This window comes from Astatotilapia calliptera, chromosome 15 (assembly GCF_900246225.1).
Source record: "Astatotilapia calliptera chromosome 15, fAstCal1.2, whole genome shotgun sequence".
NCBI lineage: Eukaryota > Metazoa > Chordata > Actinopteri > Cichliformes > Cichlidae > Astatotilapia > Astatotilapia calliptera.
Genome location: NC_039316.1, coordinates 25,256,952 through 25,279,189, shown reverse-complemented (window position 1 = coordinate 25,279,189; position 22,238 = coordinate 25,256,952). Strand labels below are relative to the sequence as shown.

The 22,238-nt window shown below is 43.2% G+C and overlaps 1 protein-coding gene across 3 annotated transcripts in view; it reads right to left on the bottom strand.

Moving 5' to 3' along the window:
• vta1 (vesicle (multivesicular body) trafficking 1) overlaps positions 1 to 22,238 on the bottom strand; it is a 58,733-nt gene that overhangs the window by 23,592 nt on the left and 12,903 nt on the right. For all 3 annotated transcript variants that reach the window (XM_026142870.1, XM_026142868.1, XM_026142869.1), the window contains exons 2-5: positions 21,294 to 21,388; positions 12,449 to 12,576; positions 6,933 to 7,008; positions 182 to 296 (exon numbers count right to left, since the gene is read on the bottom strand). In XM_026142870.1, the coding sequence (XP_025998655.1) occupies positions 182 to 296; positions 6,933 to 7,008; positions 12,449 to 12,576; positions 21,294 to 21,388 (414 nt within the window). The remainder of the gene's footprint in view (positions 1 to 181; positions 297 to 6,932; positions 7,009 to 12,448; positions 12,577 to 21,293; positions 21,389 to 22,238) is intronic.

Genomic DNA, 22,238 nt, shown 5'->3' with positions numbered 1-22,238 from the left:
TTATACACACACACACACACACACACACACACACACACACACACACACACACACACACACACACACAAAAAAGGAATTTGGCCTCAGCATTCATTAAAGAGAACTCACACAAGAGAGGACTGTTTGGTAACGGGGAAAGAGGGGTGTGTGTGTGTGTGTGTTCCATATCAGTGTGTCCCACCTGCTTCCTCGTCCTCACCCATGCCGATGGGCCCGGGCTGAGGCGTCTCCCCATTCTTTAGACAGTTGTGGATGTAGGTGGCCTTCCAGCGGGCATACTTCCTGTGCTGGATGTTCTGGTGAAGGCGAGAATAAACACACATCAAGGAAGTTATAACTGACACAGGGAGATATATTTTTCCACAGCTTTTACCCCAAAAACTAACTGCCGGTTAGTGTAACACATGCGATATGGTCAAAGGTCGAGGCTGCTGAAAGGTATGAATTTAGTCACTGTAAAGGACTTGGAAGTTCAAACTGAACTCTCATTGATTGAGGTTGTCAATCATTAGTTCCTAATGATGTCATAATCATTAGTTTCCAATTCTCCTTTAATGAGGTCTTCTGAAAAATAAAAATGTTTGTGGGTCCCAGGGTGCTCCGTTCAAAAGCACCCAGTTTCACCAATCTAATTTTAACAAGTGGAACCATTTATTCTGCTCATGTTTACCATGGGTCCTAAATTCATTGTCATACACCAGCAATGCAGGATAGGGGCTCTCTTTGTTAAAGACGTTTTGCAGCTGCAGTCATGATCTGGATGAGGAACTTTCCAGACTGGAAGTCACTGGAACACTGTGGACGTCACCGGATCTACCTGAGACAGCCAGACTGTGACCTGGGCACTCGACATATAAAAAGCAGAGCTAGTACTGCTATATTGGAAGTCCTAATCCAAGTGGCACTTGACAAACGTGTTATGTTCGGTCCCCAAACAAAGAGAAGAAGACAGAAATTGTTTGCTGCACCTGTCACATGCCAGCGTGCTCTGAGAGTGAGGCAAACTGTATAACTGCATGAAGTGTGAGCTTTGCTTAGCTTTATTAGTTTCTGGTCCCAGTACAGCTGTACAGGACTGGGTTTACACCGCCAACAAAAAGTAAGACTCATTCTTGTGAGGGCTCTGCTTTATCAAATATTCTGTTCCTAACTCTTGGACAGACTTGGACACGTGGACAGGCACAGTTGAGGAGTGGAGGGTGTTAGAGTCAGGATTTTATCTTTGCTTTTGCTGATGACATGGTTCTTTTTGTCGGGTGCTGACCTCTACCTTGCACTGGGGTGGTTTAAAGGTGGGATTAACACAGTCAAAGCCACGATTCCTCAGCTAGAAAAGATGGAGTACCAACTCCGGGTCAGGGATGAGTGTCTGTAGGTCTTGTCCATGAGTGAGGTGAATGGAGCTGAAAAGACTGACAGATCCTTCCTCTCACCAAGTGCTGGAATATTTATTCAGTGTAGCAGGGAGTGGCTTGCGGTGCCATGCAGGGAAGGCGGACGCACCTGCACGGCATCCGCAATCATGCCCCGCCGACTTAAATACGGTACTGGGTCCTGCAGGATGGTGGTTGTTGTCAGTGTGTGTGTGGTTGGCAGTGAGATAGAGAAAGCTGCAGCCAACAGTGTGTGTGAACAAGCAACCATTAATAAAGAGATGTTGCAGAGCATGAAAATGCACCGGGTCTGCTGTGGGTTTGTTACAGTGGTGCCGAAACCTAGGATGAGGACACAGCAGACCTGCAACTAGGCCAAATGTGGAAGGAGCTGACCCAAATGGTGGCTGAGATGGTGGCTACACAGCAGGAGCAGGCGGCAGTGTTGCGGCGCCGGCAGGAAGCATGAACATGCACTGGGGTCTGCTATGGGTTTGTTACATTCAGGTCTCATTCTGTTGGCTATCCGATTTCCATCAGTACTCTAGAACATGGACCTAATGTGAATCAGGTTAGCTTTTAAAGCAGGGCCAGAGAAAGGAAGGTGTAATTTATTCTATGATAAGTAGAGAAAAGATACCAAAACTGAGTCTGAAACGAAAAAAGCATTACTGGTTTAATTTGAGCCAACTTTTAGGACCTGGATTTTAAATGGGAGGGTATAACTGCTGAAGGCCTGAAGACAAAGAAGCAGGTAAGTAGTTTTGAAGGGTATAAAAAGGTGTAAGCTATTTGAATTTGAAGTTAAAGAAAATAAAAATACTTCAGTCCCAAGGTTCAAGGTTCAGGTACTGAATAAAGTTCCATCCATCCAACCCAGAAAAGAAAACATACATACACTGTAAGGCTGTTAGAGGTATTTATCCAGTGGCTCAGTCCCCTATACGACTATAGAGTCAGAGTAACAAAGTTCTACCAGTGGGGTTAACAGGTACTAAGTTGGGCACTAAACCTCAATTATACACTGGTTTGCACTCAGGTGTGAGTGATGTAAAATTTATGATCAGTGCGCATCTGCCTTTGCTTGGAGTCGCCCACAGAGAATTTACATTACAATTCATAAACTGCGTGTCCCAGGTCCTCGGTGTCAGGCAGTGAATGATCACGATGTACTACAATGGAGGTGTGAGGAGACGCAGTAGAGTGTTAATGGGGGCACATTAGAGTGAATCAAGGCTGAAGGATCTTTGAAATATTACAATAGGAGTGACGCTGATAAGACCTGTGAGAATTTCCTGCTTATTCCAGTTAAGTGCCAAATTCACAGAAGCAGCTCAGAAACAACACGGAGAGCTGACGCGTATTTGTTTAGCCTTAGCATTACCATCACAGATGGATGAGGCTCCGGTTATTTTAATCCCTGGAAAAACACTTTTGAGATATTAAAGCACGCAAAGGGAAAGACAGGAATGTAACCGCTATAAAAGTTTCAACAGAAAGGTCACACATTGTAAAACTCTCGGTTAAACAATAACTCATAGCAGAGGGAAGCACATGCTCCCTCATGGGGCAATTTGTTGTCTTTGCATTCATTTAACACCTAAACAGGACTTTTGTAGAAGGCAAAAAGACTCAACAATATCATAAAGACAAAAAACTATGTTCCCTCTTCGGACTGTGCCTGGCCAGGCCCCATAGACTACTTGGGCCTGGCCTCAGGCGCTCGACCTCGGGCATCCTCCCTGGGCCTGGCTCCAGGGCGTGGCCCAGTTAACCCCATCCTGGGCAGAGTTTGTTCCTGGGTGAGGGACCAGACAATTCGCCATGGATGACCCTACCATAGGGCAAAAGCCTCAGATAACATACCCCCTGGGATCCCAGGGACACACAAACTCCTCCACCACAATAAGGTAGCAATTCACAGAGGGAACCACTGGACTTTAAATCTTCATTTGGACATTTGGTTGGTAAAACCTTAAACGTTTCAAGATATGATGAACCACGAATGCTTCAGTTCTGAATTACTTTCAACATATTTGTTGGAAACATCATTATCTTCATGCAGTCATGTGATAAAGTTTTGTGCACAACTGTGAAAACTTTTTCATGACTGTATAAAAAAAAATCCAGATTCTTTTATATTCTAGGTGATGATCCGATTTTCAAAGAGTGACTCAGGAACATGTAGTTTCCCCGGCTGCTGACTCTTTTCTGTGAAGTACCACGATTAGGGTCACAATGCTTTCAATTCCCGTAATTTGTTAATGTAAAATGCATTGGCTGACAATGTCCCCAGGTGGGCTCATGGCCTCATGGTGGAGAGACATAATTATAGTCAGAGGCAGATGGTCCATGCTGCCTTTGTTAGTAACAATGTAGTGCGGTGACAACCGGAGTAGAAGAAGTACGCATATGAGCTTTCTGCTCGTGTAGATTTTTATGTCCAGTGCACGCTCTCGGCCAGGCACAGCAACAAGGAACTAACTGAAGAGGAAACAACTGGGTAATAATTCCAATTGATCAGGCGTAACAGCGACTCCTCGTGTAAAAGCAAAATTGTATTTGTTATATCAGGCCTGAACATAAAAACTCAACAGCTGCAGGAGGAAAGAGAAAACAATGGTAAAGTTAAAGATCTGGCAGCTTGATGCAGTTAACATGAAATCACACAGCCGTGTCTTCACATCTGAATATGGATGCACATCCAATTAAATGTACTGGAGGGCTGGACTGGGGCCAGATTGAGGATTAATGGTGTTCTTAATGAACAGAGATAAAAGGGAACGATCTCCTCTAATGGTGTCATCTCTCTTTTCAACTTAAAGTTTGTGGCGACATTAACAAATAGACAATACAATTCTAACCAGCTTCAAAATCTGCATTAGGTACGACAAACTTAATTCTTCAGTCTGAGCTCTCTGAGCTTTCTGTCATTTCTTTAAGTATCTTCAGGAAAAGATCTCCAGGATTTGTGAAGAGTATTTGAAGCTCTTGTTTAGAGGTTTTCTGCCTGTTTTTCCATTTCAGATATCCAGGAAAGAATCTCCACCCTGTGTCACAAATGGCTGCAGACTCTCACTGTTGGACCTCCTCCTGACCTCCTCGTACATACTGACCATGATGTGGATCCATCTCTCCATCAGACCTGTTCATGTAGTTTTCATAACTCTGCCTTTTCTCCCCGTTTCCCTACATTAAGAACTGCTTCCTGACAGCCGTCCTTTCAGTAACTTTCAGATACTGTTTATTTGCTACAGGCAATTGTTTTGGTTATTAATTTCTTCTTCAGTCACCTAGTGTTCTAAAAAACACACCATGCTGAGATATGGCAAGGTTTCAGTCAATAGCTCTGTGGGAATCACCTTGTTGGTGTTAACTTTGTTATCCTAGGCAATTTTTATAGATTCACCTAAAAAAATAAGAACAAATTATGAGTTTTTGTGAAACACAGGCTGCTCATAACAAAAAGCCACAAGATTCCATTTCAAACTGGTTCCTGAGTTGTCTGTTTTGTGTGAACAGCACTGGTTCATCCCTTGAGTTGGCTTTTTATTCTTGAAAATAAAATTAAAATAAATAAATAAATAAAACAACTGATTATTGTTCAGAAACCCTGGAGAGCTGCTGCTCAAGACCACTTTACAGGACAAACGGGCTCCTTGGAAGCAAAAACATCAATAAATGACGGGTGGTACCTGCTGACAGGCAGGACATCACCTGACATCTGAGTGCTTGCTTTGAAGAAATGTGTGACATTAAATGTGTGCCAGCCTCAGTTACAAAGGCTAGAGTCATTTTTGAAAAGCACTTCTGAAAATACTGAACTGGATAGTCATGTTTTTCAAAGTCACTGACTCACTTGTCGGGTTCAGAGACTGTTACACGGCAGCTACAGATTCGGTTTCTCTCTCAGAAACAAGTCAGTGGGATGAATTCTGACACACATGGGAACACATTGAAGGCATTCACGAAGTATAAAGGTCCCTGACGGTAACAGTGTTACATAAGATGGTGGCAACACTGCTGAAAACCTCTTTCTGCTGCCTGAAACTCAGTCACCAGTGGGTCTCAGTGTGGGAACATGACAGCTCACCATACATGAACTAAGTGCCCCATCATGCTTTAATGGTTTCTGGGTGATCTGGGAATCATACACACCAGGTGTTTACAGGAAGAGAGCTAAGCAGGACTGTGTTCATACCTCACTTTCACAGTAAAGATTCGTACGCGGTCAACTTTAAGCACCTTGTTGTTGTGATTTGGTGCTATACAAAGAAAATGTCTCTGCAGGGTTTCCTAACGACAGGGTGAACTTTTATAATTAATGGTAGTGAAATATATTTGGGGACATACTTTGGCCATTTTTCAATCCATCTGGGAGAATCTCATTATCTGTTGTTAATTCACTGAGCCATAAGCCTACCCACTCTTATTTTGAAAGTTCAGTCACTGTCTGGGTGTCTGATCTCAAGAGGACCTCATCCCACAGCTGAACTCCAACATGATGGTCTGCAGTAGTCGATCATAACACCTCTATGCAGAGCTCAGCGCCCCTCAGAGGGACGAGCTGCAGGCTGACGGTGGAGATAACGGGCAGATGGCTGCAGAGACATCTACAGCTCCGTTATGTCTTCATCACAAACGCTGCACATAAAATGTTCAGAGCAGCGGCACATTTGAGCAGAATTTTTAATCACTTTTTTTAGAAAGCGTGGGACTCCTGCACCACACGTACTGTAATCTGAATCTGTGGGAAACGCTGCGCTGTGTTTCACACCTTAAGGCACAAATAACTCCCAGCCACTGCTAATAACCACTAAACTTAAACCTTTGCTTCCAATGATGAAGCTTTAATTTGCTCAGACTCTGATGTTCACACAGACTCTGTGGTTTGTTGTGTTGTGGCTGCACCTTCTCATCAAATGGAAATATTTAACGTGTTTGTGCATCTCTTCCCTGAAAATTCAGCATGGCACATTTGGGATCTTTGAAAATTTTTGGCTGCGAAATAAAATAAAGTTCTGTGTTTTAACAATGTCGGGCTGTGCGGCCAGTCTGTAAAGGTTCGCTAATAACTGCAGATTAGCGGGAGGATAAGAGCACAAATTTACACAAAGTCTGTTTATCTGCAGCACCCTGAATACATCGCAACAGCTGAGTCAACGCTTGGCCTCACAGCAGCTCTGTTATGAAAACAACAACAATGAAATATCAGAAGGAAGGGATTGGAGAATGACCTGAAGTCTCCTTTAATGACATTCCCACAGTGCAGTGACCTGATCGATGTCACGACTGTGTCACTTTCTCGTGTCTGAGTCGAAAGAAGCAGATGCATGACTGCTGTCAGGATCTGGCTGCACAGACAGGCCTCGGCAGCAGGATGAATGTTCTGTTGGTTTTGGTCTCTTTGGGGATTATTGGATCATTTATAAATGATTAAATAAAGTCGGCATCATCCTTCAGCCAGTTAACTGATAAATGAGCTTCCTATTGGGGTTGGTCATCATTATAACTCTGCAGAGATCAAACCTGGGACTCCCAGCAGGGTCTTTATCTTACCTCCTCTGACAGCTCCCCAAAAACAGACAAGACATCCAGCAGCAGACTTGAAGTGTAGAATGACTTGATCATGTTCCTGGAGGAAGGAAAGAGGCAGAGGAGGGGGACAGACGGCAGGAATTATGGGATATACGAAGGAGGAAAGGTTGGAAGAAAAGGGGGTTGAAAAAAATGGGCAGAACAGAAGTGAATGAATAAGATGGAAGAACGTCCATTAGTCTCTTACTGTCTCTTACTCCATCACTGAGAGAGCCTTGTTTCTACAACAGCGATTTATTTATTTGCCCATGAGCAATTTTGCCAATAATGTTGGTTGAAGCTAAGAGAAGCAGTCAACGGAAAAACAACAAAAAAAAGAAATAGGGCCGTTTTAACGGCACCGTCTGCCAGCAGCTTTAGCGTGATTTGGTGCATTTCAAATAAATAAATTGTTAAGGTTCAAAATATTGGGGATGGAGACAAGAGAAAAACCACAATAACAACACTGGTCCGGCCGGATTAGGTCAAACGAAGATTTTAATGAACACCCGCGTGGGAGATGGACACCGTATGCAGACAGCCTCAGATCTCAAAATGGTGGAGCATTGCTCAAACTCTTATAGCCTCTGGTTCTCCCACCTTATCATAAAAGCCTAAACATTCACATGCTTTTCTCTCACACGGCGCCTAAGCTACGACCTTGGCTCCCCGTTTATCTGCTCCTGCTGAGTTGGGGCAGAAAACTCCAGTATATTCTGTTCTCTTCTAATCAGACAAATAAGGCGATGACTTTCTGCAAACAGTATTTCTTATAACATCATAAAACAATATCATTCATCCACAATAAATCAGCAGTCTAATGTAATGCAAATCAGTTTAACGAATGCAATAGTTATCAGCTTCTTCTAATTCAGGAGAATAATGCAAACTAAAACTACATAATAATTCACAATCTTTAGTTAGGGGTATAACATGGCATAAAATAATATTATAATCTAACAAAATAAACAAATAATCCAAAAGTAGCTATATTAGCAAAAGCACTTTCGATAGAGCTGAGGAAGCTGGTGATAGCCTAGCATACTCAGCCGGATGGTGGACACGTAAACGCTCATGCACGTTAGTCGTGTTTGAGTCCTTTGCTGGCACTATGCGTCTGCACAAGCGGCACACCCCTTTGGTTACATCCTCAGGTTTGCCTCTTTGAATCTTTCGGTTTGAAGCCAAAGAAATCCCAAATTGGTGACTTTGTATTTTTTTGGGCAACTAGTTGCTCCATGTTTGGACTTCTGTGTTCTAAACGCGCAAATCAGTCTGTGCATGATTACATTGCTCCGCCCATCAAAAAGTCACCTGCACGAATATATCGCCTATCGTCATTTATTGGACTCATTAATGTGGGTTGGAAAAATTTCACATATCGGCCAGCCTTAATCAATACCAACTAAAAGTGGTCCAAGCTACAAAGGAACAAACCACTGGAGCAGCTGCAGGCTCAGCACCACAGGACCGCTCCAGCGTGCTGTAGAGCACAGAGCACGCAACATGCAAACACGACACAAACTGTCTCCTGAGACATGTTGGATTCAAACATGCATCAGTGCCAGGACACTGTATAAACTCACTCGAGTTTTAAAAGTGTCTTACAATCACATGAACTCAGATATGTCACTGTTCGTATAAAACGGCGTAATATATATTGGCTCAGAGTTATTACATTTGGATCATTGTTTTAAAAAAGAAAGCACCTTTAAAACTTTGGCTGGTGCAGGTCGAGAGCCAAACATTTGTGTTTTGAGGATTGCAGATTATCTTTCAGTTATCAGCATTTTTGTTTCCATTACTGTCCCACCCACATGAGCTGGGGCAGGGGCTTAAAAATGCCACTTAGACTGGAGGGGATGGATCTTCTATTTCTGTATAACAGCATTACTCATTTTACCTCTAACGTCACTGTAAACCTTTACTAAGCTTTTATTGTTGTTTATTAAGCTAACGTATACGTTATTACTAGTTAATTATTTGCTTAGTATTGTTTACTTTTTGTTTACTTCTTTATCTGTTATCTGACTCTTGGTAAAAGATTTTAAACAGCATGTGCTTGTGTAAGATGTTGATCAGATGTTGAGGCTGGCCGGGCTCTCTGGTTTGAAGAGTAGATACGTTTGGTAACCACAGCAACCCATCATCACACACACACACACACACACACACACGCACACGCACGCACACGCACGCACACACACACACACACACACACAGGTAAGGACAAAGAATGGGCTCCTTGTAGTGCAGAGTGGGAAGTTTTCAAAAAACATTCAGCTGTGTGACTCAAAATGAAGACATGTAAACATGTACGCATTTACACCTCTGTCTGCATGTATATCCGTGTGACTGTGTGTGTGTGTGTTCAGGAGTGACATAACACACGGCTGAGGCTCGTGTTGGCAGCAGACCGCTGCTGCTTGTAAAACCGCAGGCGGGTTTGCTGACCAGCAGCAGAACAGAAGCTTGAGTCAGTCCTGCTTCATATACCTGCTGGAAACAGCTTTTGGGCTGTGTTTACACCACAAACAAATCCAGAGACACGTCGCCTGCATCCATTCATCCTGCATGAGCTGCTGCAGGATGACTGACAGAAAGGGAAACCGACTCTGCACGTTTCTCCCAGGTCAAAGGTCAAAGTGCAGAGTCTCCAGAGTTCACAGAGGAGACGTCATGCAATTTTCTGTCTTTTTAGCAGATCTGGATGCTACTGATATGCTATTGAATTGAATTGAATTAAATTGAAATAAATTGAATGAAACCCCCTTTTAACAGGAAGAAACCTCAGGCAGAACCGGGCTCGGGGAGGTAATAAAGTGTGGAGTGATAAAGTTGCAAACTTGCGGGATGTTGGAGCGGGTGTTTTCCTTAAGGATGAGCAGATTTAATTACTTTAATGAAATAATAACTCCTTTGGTTTCTGCTGTGGTGATGATGTCACTGTATTACTGATGACTATCTTTCTATCGGCTTCAAATTCTTTTAAAACTTTATTAATACAGCAGATCTTAAACAATGCTGCTGACCAAAGCTTCTCCTCGGACATGCTCACACCGCTGCATTGTCTACAGCAGCTGTGTTCATGCTGAGACTTCATCAACCTGTTCATCCATGCTTCCTATTGGTCAGAAGCATGGATGGACCAGCACCGCACCTATCATGTGAACGTGCAAGGGAAACTCCAGGTGAACTCACAACCAGATAACCAGCTCAGCCCGATAACTGCTGTTGGGTACCTGAATCCAGGTAATGGGAGGATAAGCGGGTATCTGAAGTCACTTTGTCATGCAGGCATGGTGGATTTCTTTGTTTAGTTGAAAGGTTACAGCAGTTGCACAGAGTTGCAGGTGCTTCTGTTTTGTTGTTCTTTGTCTCATTCCTAGGAAATGGTGTGTCTGAGTCAGACACAGGGTCCAACTTTTTAAAGACAAAGCAAAGAAAAAAAAGATTGAATTCCTGACTGAAATATTTGGCCAGCCTCACTTAATGTACCATTAGAAACGCAGATAAGACAAACAAAGAACGCATTGAAATCGTGTGGAGAACGTATAAACACTTCTGATTATTTCCAAGGTGTTTCCTGTCGGGCAGTCTCATTCCAGGTGATAAACTGGGGGAAGGAGAAATTACAAAGGAAAAGAGTAAGAAACACACATTTTCCAGAGAAATCCCCCAAATCAACTGTTCCAATAACCTGGTGTCATGTTATTCTTCCCCGTTAAATATGAGGATTTAACACAACCAGAGTCACTAACAGAAGAGTAATGATTACAAACTAACGTTTTTGGTTTTAATCCGACTTCATTGGTTCAATTAGCTCCAAAGGTTAAAGCTGTGATGGGTGTGAACACTGTGATTAGCAGCAGAAACATCTCTGCTAAAACACTCTCAGCTTAACGCTGAATGAAGATCAACAGGCTGAGGTGGTTTCCTGACCTAAATAGGCAGCATTTTTCCACATGATGCCTGAGTTACTGCTTCCATGGAAGGAGATGTGACCGGCTTTCCACCAAACGGTCTGGAACTGGATGTACGGACGCAGAAGTCCCCCGAGACCAAGACCGTCCCCAACAGGGCCGTCGACCATCTGATGGTGACGGCAGAAACTGAGCGTGCACTACAAGGAGCAGCATTCCTGAATATTCCTGAATATTCCTGAACATTCCGGAAAATTTCCCACTGTGACACTGTGACGCTTAAAGGGGGGCAGCTGTGCTTATTTTCTGCCATGAATTCTGCTCCATTCGTGTAAGTTCATATTAAAAACACGGGCAGAGTTTCAAATAATGAGCTCAGTGTGCAGATGTGAGGAATTCAGCCTGCTCTAAACTCTCTGCTTCACCCAGGCCTTTCTACTCTTGGCTCTCGCTGACATCACTGAGTGGGGATAGCCCTGATACGGCCCCCTCATGCACGAGTGTGGGAGGAACCTAATATTGTGTTTCAGAGTGAGGAAAGGCTGAGGAGCTGCAGTATGAAAGACATAAAGTGTTGGGGTGTTTCCAACATGTCTCCTGTCAGAGGAAAAACATCAAGACTCAAAGAAACTAATAAAAGAAAAAATATAATTATCCAGTGAAATCCTCCAACAAACCCTTCCAGTGACCCGGTTAGATACTGACCTTCCTCGTGAATGATCAGATTAGAGAGGAAGGTCATAATTAAACCATGTGTGAATAAAACGTCAGACCGTCACTAATCGATTTATTAATAATTACAAACTTTCATTCTTGGATGGGCGAGTAAAACCTTTTGGTTCAAAGCAAGGATGAGCTGCACTGTGGCCCAGTATGAGTATAAGAAGAATTATTTTGAACACTGAATCATGCAAAGCTGGTCTTATAGAGCCCACAGTATAAGTAACGGGTCTAACTGGAATCTGAATATTACCTTTATCTGAGAAACTGAGTTTCTTTTGACAGAAGCTGTGCTCACATTTTCAAAGTCACAGATCGTATTGTTGTGGTCCACAGAACACCAGTGCACCAGGTAGTCTGTGCATCCCGCTTATTCACTGAGGTTTGAGATATTTATTTGAGCAGAGAAACAGCAGGACTGTGTGGTTCTGAGGGCTGGGAGCTGCTCTGTGTTTCTTCCTGCAAGACGACTCCTTCCATGAAGTACTTGTACTCGTGAATACAAATCTCATATCAAGTCCTTTGTAATGGCAATCTAATATTTAGACTCCATCATGAACTGAAGGTTTAAATACCTCAAAGTTTCTAATTGGACTAATCAGAGCATCATTCAATGATTAAATCATTACACTGACAAACCAGTTACGCAGGGCCATTACACTCTTCTGGGATGTTATGATTACAGGCCAAAGCCAACTTCAAAGTCCTGCTAGTAAGTGCACACACACACACACACACACACACACACACACACACACACACACACACACACACACACACACACACACACACACACACACACACACACACACACACACACACACACACTCTCTTAAGGAGTGGCTCGGTTCTCACTTGTGGAATCGTCCTGCTCTGTCCTCGTTGTCAGCGTAGAGGAATAATTTTAAGGCATAGTTTTCGATGTGGGCGTTCCCAACCACCTCCTGACTGATGGACTCGTTATCACTCAGCTCCTTCTTCATCTGCAGGAGAAACAAAAACAACGACACATGAACGGAACCGTGTAAGCTCTGCAGAGAAAAGCAATAAATCTGTTTTAGTGTCAAACTTTGGTTGTGAAAGGTGTAATACGTTTTAGCCTGAAACTGATCAACAGATCAGAAATATAGAAGAACATCTGCACACGCTCACGTTTGCAAACGGATAGACCTGCAGAGCTATTAGACCAGGTACTGTTTTAACTGCTGAATCAGGTGACACACACTCAATGCATTCACTGTACGAAGACCAACACTTACACACCAGTGCCCACAAATTCACACAAAGCCATCATTAAAACAGGGCCTCTCTTTGACCAGCTAAACCCTTTTTCTGGAGTATTCCATCTACTGGATGTACTTATCCCAGTATCTGCTTTATTTACAGTTTTTAAAACTTAGTAGGACCTGCAGATGATCCTTTAAACATCCAGCGGAGGCCGGAGAAACTAACCCTGATCCCTGGATGTGTCGCTTTTGGTTTGGTGCACGGAAAAACACTTCTGACTTCTTAGCTCAAATGTTTTAACTCAGGCAAACACGTCCTCGCTTCAGCGGGTGCCATCTAGCATGATGCTTGATTAGTCTCGCTCGCTCTGCTTCGCTTTGACTAGGTTTGCTCCACCTGTAATTGCTCCTCTATATGAAATGCCTAGCTCTGTCCATTACGGCGTCCAGCAGGCTTCGGGTTTCTTGTAAAAGCACTAAAGCAAACACGCAGGTTGCTTCCAGCAGGTGGACCCTGGCCGGGCTGAATAGATACTCTGTTCGCTGACTGTGAGTCGTAGCGGAGGAATGTAAAAGCACTGAGCTGAGCGTAGGACAGCAGAGGACAACTGGCCTGGGAATACAAGAATGTGGGATGAAAGGAAAGTCGCTAAACTCAGCCATGACTCTCAGGCTCGCTCGCTCTGGTTAGGTTTCCGTTTGACAGGCGACCAAACTTAAAGTGAAGCAGAAGAATTAGCGCCACTTTTTAAATGTAAACCTGGACCAGGTTAGAGCGAAGCAAGCCTTTGATACGAGACCGTGACGCCTTATTGACTCTGGGAGCAGCGAGTGTGACGCACGGAGGTGCAAACCAAGTCCAAACCAACAAACCGGGGCCGCTTCCCACAGAAATCCACACATGCACAGCAGTGTGCATGAGCGACGGGACGCCCAGCCACGCTTTCATGAGCTCTGTTAATAAATGAAGACCATAAATATGTGAGTGACAATGAATCACAGAGACTCCAGCTCCAACACCTCTGACTGCAGCTGATGCTTTATGCTCAAGTCTGCAGCCTCGGCCCACCTCTTCCTTTCCACTGTCGCCAAAGTGCTTGCTCATAGGGTCATAGTACGAGTGTTGGGCTTTTCTCTGCATCTATTATTGTAGGGTCTACCTTACAATATAAAGAACCTTGAGGCAACTGTTGTTTTGATTTGGTGCTGCATAAATTAAATTAAATTAAAATCAATTCAAATCTAAATTCTAGTTGCAGTCATTTGAATTTTCCTCCATCATCCGCTGAGCAGTGTTCATGTGTCTGAGCTTCAAGTCAGTGTATCTAAACTCAGAAAGCTTTGAGTGTCTGAGATCAATACATGTTTCCTTGACGTTAGTGAGGTCTTAACCCTTTTTGAACCATGAACCTGGTGGTCCGTGTAAAAGCACGCTTTACTGTAACTCTGTTAATGTTTGTGTTAGAGACGAAAATCAAACGGTTTTGGAAAAAAGAGAACCTGTGCTCTGCAGTGATAGTTGGTGTACCAAGTACTCACAGAGTGGCATGAAAAATCAGCTCCACCGGGATTTTACCGTAACTCCTCGACCGCTCAGGGCTCAAGAGGAAATTCAAATAGCTGGACACATGTATCCATCTGGGTTTGGATCTACATTTCTGAAAACCTTCAGTTCAGTCCATGATGTGGTTCTGATAAAGTCCATCTTTGTTCAGATGCGCGTAATTCCCACAGTCACAGGTGATCAGAACCACCACAGACTCATCGAACAGGCTCCAAGAAATCTGAGTCTTTGTACAGTATGTTTGATAAGGCTGCACAATTGATTGAATTATAACCTCAATCATTTTGGCTTCTCACCCTTAAATGAACACGACTGAGCAACAATAACAATGTGTTCTCTGCCAATAAAATGCAAAGTAGAAGCAAATCGAGCAGCTTGTTAATCTGCTTTACTTACAGAGCCAGAATTAGCCGCATTACTCATTCGCTCACTCCGTTCGTAAAGCGGCTGAGCTGATTTTAAACTGCTGTGTGTTTTACCTGATAAACTCTGCAGGTAAAACAGATTGATTAAGTCACAGAAGAAGGACCACCTGTTTGACCACCCTGATCTCCCCGCTGTGAGAGACCACGGCGCTCATCCTCAGTGGCTGCTGCAGGAGACAAAGATCTAAATTTAGCAGTATCTACCATGACTGGCATCTCTGAGGTTTCCCATCCTGCATCACATGAAACTGATTTTCAAACAAGTGATCTTCCACCGTCCCAGTGAAAGGCTTGAGCTGGCAATGACAGTGGAAAATAAAAGTCCAGCATGCCTAATGCCTAGTACGTACGAGCCAGGTCAGTGGGGAAATTGGGGGGGAGGATTGGGGGGGGGGGGTTAAATCCTGACTCAGAGCGCTGCAGAATGAGTCACAGCAACAAGCAACAGTTCATTAAGGAGTGGAAACCTCGGGGTGTCCCCGTGTTTCACAGAACTTGTTCGGGCTCCATCTGGACAATAGCAGCGCTTCCACATGATTAATTGGGTTTGTGCTGGTGTGATCACAGTCTGACTGCAGCTGAAGTTTACCGAGCAAAACCAAATCAGAATAAGACGGAGCCTGGATCAGGTCCGTGTTTGAACCACTCCTGCTGCCTGCTATCAGCCTGGGAAACAGTTTTGCAACAGGTTCACAACATGACACCAGTTCTCTCTGTAAAACCTGAAACCTGCTCTGAAAGCTGGCATCCGGTTGTTCAGTGATGACGCGACGAATCCTACTTCCGGGTCTAAAGTAGTCTGCGTTTAATATGGCTTTTGTGTTGTTAACATGTTTAATGTTATGTATTTTCTTCTATTTGATCTCAAAAAGCTCCTAAAACAGTCAGTGATCCCTGTTGACCTCCCTCGGCTTTTATTACCGCTAATCATTTATTTAAGCTCAGTTTTTAAAACCTTAGGATGTAACTACAGCCCAGCCCATGCAGCAGTATATGAATGACTAACCTCGTATTGTGGATGGATTATCTCAGTTGTTCTCCTGGCTGAAGTTTGGTCCTTTTACAGCATCCTGCCATGCGATTACATTTGTTTCTGACCACCGAGAAAACTCACGTTAACTTTTATCGAGTGGAAAAAAAAGTTAGCTTGTTTATATTATGCTAACATAGCTGTGTCGCTAGCGGTCACGTAGCACATCATTATATACCAGCTAGCCCAACTTCAGTAATCCTACAAACGTCACTGCTGTTTAGTTTTCTGTCTTCATTTATGCTGGAAGTGATAACAGAGCTGTACGTTTTAATTTGTTTCCAAAACCCCGCAGTCAGGACATGCTATATTGTATTTAGATAGAAGCTAGCGAGCTAACTCCCTGCTAACTTCTAACTCCGTTAAATGTCATAAATTCCGTTTTCATGGATGCCTGGATGTTAAACTCAATTGTTACACCTGGTAGAGCAGAACGCTGATCATTTTATTAAAGATGAAAGACTTTAGACAGTTTTTCAACTCTCAGTAATGCCATAGTGATCGTTTGATATATGGACCTGCAGCGGAGTTTAGACCCAGACACGGCTAGTGACGTCAGACTTAACAACCGGATAGGCCCTGATCACTAGGGCTGGGCCATATTATACCGTTCACGGTAATACCGGTATAATGTTAGGCAACGATAGGAAAATGAAATATCGCGATAGAATGGGAGTAAAACGCGCATGCGCAGTGCCTTTGTTTTCATACGCACATGGCCGATTGTTGAGTGAAACAGATGAACCAGAATTGGTTTGTAAAAATGGTGCAACTTCCGTGATGTGGAACTGGTTTGGTGTTTGTCCGTCAGATACACAACAAAGCACATTTTTTTGCAGAACATCCAAGCGGCCGTTGTTATTGTCGTATTTGTCGGACTAAGATGCTCTTAAATCTGGGAGTAATCTGGGTCCTAAACTCCTTATCATTCAGGTCAAACAACACTGCAGCATCACTTAAGAGTTAAAAACTGTCTAAATTCTTTCATCTTTAATAAAACGATCAGCATTGCTGCTTTACCAGGTGTAACTATAAAGTTTAACTTCCAGGCATCCATGAAAACAAAAGTTATTACATTTAACGGAGTTAGAAGTTAGCAGGAAGCTAGCGGAAGTTAGCTCGCTAGTTTCGCTAGTTACCTAAGCATGATATAGCATGTTCTGACTGAGAGATTTCTGAAAAAAAATCAAACGTACAGCTCTGCTATCACTTCCAACATAAATGAAGACAGGAAACTAAACAGCAGTGACGTTTGTAGGGTTACTGAAGTTGGGCTAGCTGGTATATAATGATGTGCTACGTGATCGCTAGTGACACAGCTATGTTAGCATAACATAAACAGTGAAGCTGAAGGACGAACACTAACACTTTTCCACTTATAAAAGTTAACGTGAAGGTTCTTCATGGTTAGAAACAAATGCAATCGCATGGCAGGATGCTGTAAACGGACCAAACTTCAGTCAGGAGAACAACTGAGATAATCCATCCACAATACGAGGTTAGTCATTAATATACTGCAGCAACATGGGAATAGAGCAGCTGCCAGAGAATTCAACATTAATGAATCAATGGTACAGAAGTGGAGGAAGCAAGAAGAATGAGTTTAATAAAGTTTGATTTATCTGACTGCTTTGTTTCACTTAATGTGCCTTATAATCCCGTGCACCTTATGGTCCGAAAAATGCGTACTGCACACTGCAGTTTAATGTTGCAAAGCACCTCTTTTTAACTTCAGTGGATATTATACATGGTTATGCTCAGGATATGTCAGCCCATTTCTACTGGAAATGCCTTTTGGTTAAACTTTCAGCAAGGAATTTGCATTTGCACTGTTACATTTTTATAAAGCTTTAATGTACATAAAAACCAGCTTCTTGTTTAAGTGAAAATAAATGGAAGGTTGTCTTTTTGCGCTAGTAATGTTGTGGAGTTGTATTTTGTCTCGCATCAATTATATCGTCGGTTATATCGTTATCGCAAATTTTCAAATAAATATCGTGATAAATATTTTTGGCCATATTGCCTTGCTCTACTGATCACAGCCTTATTTGTGGCCATCCTCACCTGCAGTCTTCTCCTAAACTCTTGCTGCTCCTCAGAAAAAAAGGAAATTAAAGTTTTCTTTTCTTTACCAGATGTTGCATCAGCTTTCCCTCTCGGACTCTCCTTGCTCCTGCAGTGATGCATGGAGACGTCTCAAGCAACCGACCTGCTTGCGACTCCAAGCTGGCAATAGGCGTCAGAAAGACGACGCAACAAACGCGGCAGTCGTCACTCCATGTTCACAGCATCAAGCAGAAGCTGACACAGTCAGGAGTGACTGTTTGATATTTTACGACCAACAGTTAATATTCATATTTTATAAATGCTCACACTGAACAAGTTTACCTAAGAATATTTCCCTAAAAAGACTCCACCCAGAGCAAACTGCAGCAGCCAGCGGAGCATGCTAACATCACCACCGTGACAAGGTGACACCAGGGACAGCAGCTCATTGAAAAGGAGGACAGAAAATTATATATTGTGAGAAATATTTTCTGAGAGTAGTGCAATGCAATGTATGGCTATATACAGCAGGTGTGTGTCGTGTCGGGAAAGCGACGCACATGTGTGACGGAGATCCCTGGAGCTTCTGTAAAATCAGGCTGCATCTGATTCCTTTAACTGTTCAGACCCACACCTGATTTGCCACGTAGCAAGTTAAACTTGAAACGGTAAACGTTGGATGTAACCGTAGAAGTAGAAACATGCGCGATGAGGGTGGGAAACTACAGGATCAAAATGACATGGACAGTAAAACTGAAGCTGACGGATGTGTTTTAGAGCTTCATCACCTCTCCGTGGGTTCTTCTTAGTCTCGATAAATTCACTTGGTCCCCCCGCTGGGACACTCTCAGCCCGGTCACCTGCTCCCTCCCTTCCTCCCGTCATCATAACAATTCCACAAAATCGAATTAGCCCATTCCTGTTAGCAGACAGGAGAGCAGCCTGCATTACGTAAATGTGACTCACGGAGAAGCACAAGATGTTCTCGTAAGCTTGGAGAACAAACAGACGCAAACCAACGTGTCTTATTCCAAAATTAAGTGAGACTTGTGGCACAAAGAGTCCCTAATGATAAAGATTATTTACCATAATAATAATAATACCATTTCACATTAAATGGTGAAAAGAGATAAAACCCAAAGAGTCTTCACCTGATGGAGCAGGATAACTTTACATCGACCTCAGCAGGAAAATGTCAGCACTGGTCAGCTGTGAGTGGGGGTTAAGATAACCCACAACTTACATCATCAGGCCTTTGCTCTCATGTGAATGACTGAATGTAAAATCTCTGATCAGAGGTTCAGGCTGAATGGTATGTGAAACAAAACCTTGTTATTGTTAGATTTATATATCGTTCGTTATCAATATAAATCTCAATATAAATCAAAGGTTGTTGATTACCTTGTTGTGGTCGGCTTACACTCCCCGGCAGTGAGGCTCAGGACTGTCTTAGTGAGGCATCTGTAAATATGTGCAACTTGACCACATATCCAGAGTGACAGTGAGGTGTGGCACAGCTGTCCAGCTGTCGCTCTGCACTCTGTGCCATCTGAGAGAAATGTTTCTGGCCCGCGAGTCGCTAACGAGGGTCAGTAACTTAAATGACGCTTAAATCCGACATTCTCCTGTCCTTGTACACACTTCAGGTTCAGAGCGCAGTGGCAGGAAATGGGGAGAACATTGTCTGGGTTATCACTGGGTTTACGTCTTATTGTGCACAACATGACATTTATTTTAGAAACCATGTACCCGTCAGAGTCAAAAAGAAGGCTAAAGCGGTGCATATTTCAGGATGGTTTCCTTAGATCCATACTTCACTCACCACATCTGCTTTTGAGAAAAATACAACAACAGCTAAAATGCCAAGTTCAAGGAAAAGTTCAAGAACTTTAGATACCAGTGTGTGACATCACATTATCTGCAGCCATCTTTTATGTACAGTCTATGGCTTAAACCATCTTTAAAACAATACAGGCTCAGAAATAACAGGCTCAGGCTCGTTGCGTGACATGGCACAGAACGTACTGATGAAAGTGTTCGTAGTTCATACATATATGGACAAATTGAAGGAAAACTTGAAGTATTATGACATTACCTGGCCTGCAAAGTATGTCTGCTAACAGACCTTTTGAAGGCTTTACTGCATTACTTATGATATCTTGCTGCCCAGCAGTGCATGTGACCTGTAGGGGGCCCTCTGGGGTCACTGGGACCCCAGCAGTATTTTAACCTCTCCAAGGAGAGAAACCTCAAAGCTCTGAGAGGACCTTATGCAGTCAGTGCAGCCTCTGATAACCAACAGGTAAATGTCAAGCATTTTAGAGGGCTGCGTTGTGTGTGTGTGTGTATTCATATCTTTGTGGGGACCAAAGATTTAAAGTTTACTATACTTCTGGGGACCAAAATCCTGGTTTGAAGGCATTTTTGAGACTCATAATGTGGTTTTAGTGTCAGGGTTAGAGTTAGGTTATGGTTATGTTAGGTTTAGGATGAGGGTTAGGTTTAGGCATTCTTTTTTCATGGTTAGGGTACGGGGCTAGGGAAAGCATTATGTCAATTAGATGTCCCCACAACATAGTAATACCTGACGTGTGTGTGTTTTCTAAGAAAAGAGCCATTCAGCCGTGTGCTGCTGAGGTAGAGGCGGTGTACAGGCAGCGGTGCAGCCAGCGTCACAGGCTCGGAGCAGGAGTAACGAGGCTGTCGGCTGGACCGTGCAGCTCAGCAGGAGGTCATTGTTCTTCACGTAACACGTCACTTAAAATCTGATGTATATGAAATCCAACAAGATTCTTATCAACCCTCGAGATACTTCTATTCATATCTCTTATTAATTTACTAAACCTGAGCTGTACAGCAGGGGCAGACAAAAGCTCCTCAGACGTCCTCTATGAGCCTCGGTTTCTTACAGATAAATAAAAATAAACCGGGCTGATTTAATCTGGCAGATTTTCTCGATGCAAAGCTTAAACTTCAGTATAAAATAAATAAATAAATAATCCCAATGAAAGTATGAGCTGCAGCCTGCATGGCCTCGAGGCCTGCACAGAAACCAGGGACCCCCAAGCCCGTGTGTCCTCTCCACAGAGGGAGAGGGAGTCCAGAAAAATCAAGAGCATGTTTATGAAACAAATGCAATGACCATCTCATCTGCGTGTTTTTGTTCTCTTAATCACTTGAAGTCAAAAGCAGGAATGAAAATGAGACCCAGCGAACAGACCCAAATTAATCTTTCTCATTTAGATGCAGTCAGCAAGCTCCTGAAATACTGAAGCTCCTGGTTTGAGATGATTAAGCTAATGCGCTTCATTTACTCATTATTCAACGTGACACAATCAGCAAGAGAGAACTAAACAGGAAAAAGGGTCCGCACTGAAGGAGGAACAGGACTAAAGGGAATCCAACTCACCGTCTCCAGCTGGTCCATGAGTTTGACCAGGAACTTTCGGCACTCGGGTGTTTTGCTGTCCAGCTTCATGCCCGTCTGCATGGCGTAGAGTCGACCTGCGGGAGAGCACGGGGAGGAGATAAAAAAATTAAACAAGTCTGTTCTTCCACAGCTTCGCTCACACAAGACTCGACACAGAGTCCTCTTCATTAAAGTTTCACACAAGAGCTGCTGAAGATGTTTTCTTCTCTTCCAGGAGGAGGAGGGAAAGATTTCCACCTGAGACGAAGCAGGCCTGTGTGGACACACTCATGATCCCTCACCTGTCAATTATTTCTATTCTTCTCTAACATGATGTAACCTCACACCTGAGCAGCAGCACCGGGCCTGCAGGGATGACCTCCAGAAAAACTCTTAGAGAACTTGGACTGGAATTATTTTCCAAAAATTATAAAGCTAGTCAGAAAAAAGGTGCTGGTATGATAAAGTGTTTTCATATTACTGTAACGGAGGTCAGGGAGGGCTCGTGTTTCTGTGATGTACCTGCAGCTCTTTACTCAGTGTTCAAAAACTGTTATGAATATGACTGTTATGAATATGAATGTATCTGCTGGTATAGGGACATTAAATCCAATGTTATTTGAGCCAGAAAAATACACAAAACATTCACAAGGAGTGATACAACCTGAACTCCACGTTCAACACCACAGACTGTATTTAAAAGATTGCCCAACAAGACTTCACAAACAATGAAGAGACACTTGCTCACACAGTCTATGCTCACAACACAAACCTCAGAAAGCAGACTGAGAATGATGTGCACAGCTGTCACACAACACATTTTCAAAAACTGAAAAGAGCTCCCCATCAACAATACACACACACACACACACAGAGACAGAATTCAGAAGTCCGTCACTGTGCTTCGGTTTGCCTCGTGGCTACACAAACCATGACTTTACACCC